Genomic DNA, 5,083 nt, shown 5'->3' on the forward strand with positions numbered 1-5,083 from the left:
TACACCACCTTTGACGATATCATCGACAACTACGATGTTTACAAGGTGGAGACCATCGGGGATGCATGTAAGTGTGTGTGTGTTGCTTATGTCCCTGTTCCAAATATATGTGTGTGTGTGTGTGTGTGTTAATCGTAATCACACATGGCTGCTGTGCGACTTGCAGACATGGTAGTGTCCGGCGTCCCGCTGAAGAATGGGATCAGGCACGCGTCGGAGATTGCCAGCATGGCCCTGGACCTGGTGTCCGTCTGCCGAAGCTTTCGCATCCCACATAAGCCCAACAGCCAGTTGGAGATCCGTGCAGGCATACACTCAGGTAACTGAACCCTCTGTACTTCACATCTCTCTCTCTGTGCGTGTTTGCACCCAGTGTTTCCCACGGAATTGGATTCAATTTGTGGCGGTAGCTGACTTTGACCAGGGGAGGGGGGGTCTCCTTGAATCTCACTTTTGAATTTTGGAAAACACTTTTCCATTTACATAGGGATTTTGCAAACATTCAGTGTCAGAGTCAATAAAATGAGCCCTTCAACGAAATTGACAAGCAGCTGTAAGTAGACTAAGCATGCTAAATTCGACATCCAAACAGTACGTTAGCTTTGAGATACTGTATTATTTCATAACTTAACTTAGTTTAGTCTCTTCAATGTAGCCTACTATGTTGTGATAAGACCTTAGCAGAGTTCACTTCAATGCAGCAATTTTGAACAAATTTGCGCAGCATGGTCACGATGCTAAGCGGATTTAATAGCAATTTAGCCAGACGTCTTCTATGCAATGCTTCTATGTGGCAACAACAATCGTGAATATTTTGTTAAATGCACATGCAGAGGAGTGGCAGCGGGCTACGAGCAGCAGGCTACGAGGCGGGGCAAGGAAAGGCTGCGTGCGTAAAAAGCGCAGCTCAATGGCAATGCAAGGATTTGACCTTATATTTAATTTAAATTAAATTTTACACATAATATATTCATCTGTGACGGCCGATTTTTATTTCGTGCGCCCCGCCACAGATTAGTCAATTTATGGGAATGTTTGTGTTTCAACTTTAACATTTAGCAGGATAGTTACATATACTAAATTGCCCTCATGTGGGACACTTGAGCTCCAGTGGGTGACTCTTCCCTAAACTAATGAATGCCAGTGAAACTATGGGAAAGCCAAAGCTGTAGGGTCCTGTGATCAAAATTGGATGTGGATTTAATGTGTTGCCTTCACATTGTAGCCTAATATAGCCTACTACAGAAGTCCAAAAAAAATATCTTAAAAAAATATATAACACTAGGGAAATCCACCCTACATTCATTTAAGTGTCAGTAATAGCAGGCATAGTCTAGGGGTTAGGCTGGCAATCGTAAGATCACTGGTTCGAGTCCCAGATGATGGCTTGATGTTGCAGGTGATGCCCTTGCACAAGGCACATCATCTGCACTGTCTCAGTCCACCCAGCTGTAAAATGGGTACCAGCTTCTGCTGGGAGTTAGCTGCGATGGACTAGTGTCTACGCCCCTCATCCGCTTAGCACCACGGAAACCAGACATAAGCGCTGGCCCAAGCTGCCTCCATGACTAGGAATGGATTAACACACTGGCACTATTTAACATTACAACCCATGTATGTGTGTGTGTGACAAGAAAGGTGAAAATATGTACACATATAGCATGTGCTCTCGTGGGGTATTGCCACATACTGTACCTCCATGTGGCCGTTTGGGAGGGTTTCCCTACGAGTGTGTGTGTGTGTGTGTGTGTGTGTGTGTGTGTGTGTGTGTGTGTGTGTACACTCCACAGGTCCGGTCGTTGCTGGGGTTGTCGGGACTAAAATGCCACGTTACTGCCTCTTTGGGGACACAGTCAACACTGCCTCCCGAATGGAGTCTACGAGCGAAGGTATAGGCACACACACACGCTTCACACACACACACACTCACACACATTATCAGCTGCACTTGGCAGTCCCATTCTATATGCTAAGAAGATCGTCTTTACAACTCCACCATGTAATCACATGTATGCTAATCATACCTCAAATTCACACCCTCCCCCACTTCCCATCTCCCTGTAGCTTGGTTTCAGGTCAATACTAAAGAGCAGGATGTAACTGTTTGATTGTGTGTGTGTGTTCCCAGCAATGAAGATCCAGTGCAGCTCCACTACTTACTACCTGCTGGAGGAGATAGGGGGGTACCTGCTGCACTGCAGAGGTGTCCTTCAAGTGAAGGTGAGTGGCACACACACACACACACACACACACACACACATGCTCAGAGCAGATCAGACCCAAACATAATATTGAATTGCACACGCACACACACACACACATGCTCAGAGCAGATCAGACCCAAACATAATATTGAATTGAATTGCGCGCACACACACACAAACACAAACACACACACACTCTTGCATAAACAATTGAAACATATAGGTATAATTGCACACACACACACACAGAGACAGACACACTCACACACTTATTTCCACCTCTTTTACAGGGCAAGGGTGATATGGTAACATACTGGCTTGATGGGAAACTCCCACTAACCCCCAGTAAGGAGAAGCTATCGGCCCCCGAGCAAGATTCGGGGTCGACCTTTGTTACCGGTAACAACAACCAAAACAACAACAGCAGCAGCAGCAGCACAGTCAGCAGACGCAGCATCAGTGCTAGCAGCAGCACTGTAATCTCTTAACATGGCTTTATCGGCTCTGCAGTCACATTCAGGCGCATCATCAGTGCTAGCAGCAGCACTGTAATCTCTTAACATGGCTTTTATCGGCTCTGCAGTCACATTCAGGCGCGCAGCATCAGTGCTAGCAGCAGCACTGTAATCTCTTAACATGGCTTTATCGGCTCTGCAGTCACATTCAGACGCAGCATCAGTGCTAGCAGCAGCACTGTAATCTCTTAACATGGCTTTATCGGCTCTGCAGTCACATTCAGACGCAGCATCAGTGCTAGCAGCAGCACTGTAATCTCTTAACATGGCTTTATCACCTGTGCAGTCACATTCAGACGCAGCATCAGTGCTAGCAGCAGCACCGTAATCTCTTAACATGGCTTTATCGGCTCTGCAGTCACATTCAGACGCAGCATCAGTGCTAGCAGCAGCACCGTAATCTCTTAACATGGCTTTATCGGCTCTGCAGTCACATTCAGACGCAGCATCAGTGCTAGCAGCAGCACTGTAATCTCTTAACATGGCTTTATCGGCTCTGCAGTCACATTCAGACGCAGCATCAGTGCTAGCAGCAGCACCGTAATCTCTTAACATGGCTTTATCGGCTCTGCAGTCACATTCAGATCAATTGGACTCGCTCATTATGACACGTCATGCTTCAGACTGTAGGCCTTTAATGTGGCCATATCATAACAAATCACATCTAATCTATGTATCTGCTATACATTATACATATATTTTGTATATACTTTGTCTTCTCACTCATAGCAAAACCCAAACTGTGTATGAGTATTTGATAAACATCTATTACCAGTACAGTATATTTATTATCTGCTGAGGTGTATGCTGACCTTTTTATTTATTCTCCCATCGATGTACTGAATCTATGCTTTGTCTCTGTTCTTGTACACATTGGTGTGTGTTTGGGGCAAGGCAAGGGCCACAGCAGCACGGTTGTGTGAGAACAGCCCATGTCGCGTGGCGTGATGGGCTGCTATATGCATAGATGATGCTACAGGGCAGGTCCAGCGATGACCATAAGTCGGACTGCTCACAGTTCTAGCTAGTAGCCCGTTTTTACTGATTATCTGTTTTTATCTGTGGCTTGGCTTTATCTGTGTAAATAAACACTTATCACCACTAAGCTTGCCTGTCTGGAATCTATTTAACACACACAGAATTAGATATGTCCATGATTTTTTTTTAAATGGTGTGTATCAACAGCCCAAATGAAATGTTAAATGAAATGAAATGAAAGAATGAAATGGGAATGGTTCAAAAGATGAGGCGAGTAGCACAGACAGGGAAAGGGGCTCATGTCTCAGCAATAGAGAGATGGGGGACAGGTCGATCAGAGGGAAAGATGAAGAGAATGCCACTGAGGGAGGAATAGGAGCGGACTAGTGCAGCTCGTACTAAAAGCCTGCCTTGCAGCAATGCAGCAGCTACCCGTCTGTGCGCGTGTGTGTGTGTGTGTGTGCGAGCTGCACAATATGAATTCTCTTACAATACTGATGAAAGGCCTCTATTCAGTTCACCCTTCACATCCTCATGATGACCAAATGTGTGTGTGTGCTGCTTTCATTAATTAATCATACATAATCAGCCTCACTCAGATCCTTGAGAGCGTCTGTGAATTAGATGCGTGAACAACACAAGGACCAGACACTCATTCAATTAGCACGGCTACTGTGTGTGTGTGTGTGTGTGTGTGTCATGTGGATGCGCACACATGAAAGGGCTTCAGAACTCCAACCACTCATACCATTAGCATTACTAAGAGCTGTGTGTGTGGGGGAGGGAGAGGGAGAGGAGGAGACGGGTTATAAGTACAGGTGTATGCATGAATGTGTACGCAAGAACTGCAAACTAAAGGAAATACAACAAATAAAAATAATCTTTAACCTCCACATGTTATCAAAACAGATTTTGTCATGGTCACTGTATTGCCATGCCATTACATCACCATCTACTGTTTTTGTACTTATTGGTGTCAATAACTTGTGTTGTGTCACTTGATAATGAGGTGCTGATGTAACGCAGTGAATTCAAATCGCCTTATTAGTAATCTTCCAACCTGAGTTATCATGCAACCTGCAATGGACGAAGACAGTTAAGAGTTGCAGGTAATCACAGCGGAGACAGAAAAAGAAACCCATTCAACTGGTAGTTGTAGTTCGCAATAACTACCAACACCAAGGGCATGAGATTGGTTCACAGGGAACTATTTCTACATATACTTATAAATCTAGACGCACCCTAGCGGCAGCAAATGCAATTTGCATCCAGGGTAGTCTAGCAACTCTCCATTGGCTTGCGAGCTGGAAAAACCAAACTTCGGTCAGGCCAATCACATTGTGTATAGAGTCGGTGGACAGGCGTAACATAGTAACGGCAGAGTTG

At 45.1% G+C, this 5,083-nt stretch overlaps 1 protein-coding gene across 1 annotated transcript in view; it reads left to right on the forward strand.

Annotated features, from left to right (window-relative positions):
- The window catches only part of LOC125289710 (atrial natriuretic peptide receptor 1-like), a 13,401-nt gene extending 10,665 nt beyond the window's left edge, over positions 1 to 2,736 (forward strand). Inside the window, exons 19-23 of the mRNA XM_048236680.1 lie at positions 1 to 67; positions 167 to 319; positions 1,791 to 1,889; positions 2,129 to 2,220; positions 2,495 to 2,736. The exon at positions 1 to 67 is cut by the window's left edge and continues 73 nt beyond it. Coding sequence (XP_048092637.1) covers positions 1 to 67; positions 167 to 319; positions 1,791 to 1,889; positions 2,129 to 2,220; positions 2,495 to 2,692 — 609 coding nt within the window. The 3' untranslated portion in view covers positions 2,693 to 2,736. The remainder of the gene's footprint in view (positions 68 to 166; positions 320 to 1,790; positions 1,890 to 2,128; positions 2,221 to 2,494) is intronic.
- Positions 2,737 to 5,083: the final 2,347 nt, after the last annotated feature.

The sequence above is a fragment of the Alosa alosa genome, chromosome 24, assembly GCF_017589495.1.
Source record: "Alosa alosa isolate M-15738 ecotype Scorff River chromosome 24, AALO_Geno_1.1, whole genome shotgun sequence".
In the NCBI taxonomy this organism is placed as follows: Eukaryota; Metazoa; Chordata; class Actinopteri; order Clupeiformes; family Clupeidae; genus Alosa; species Alosa alosa.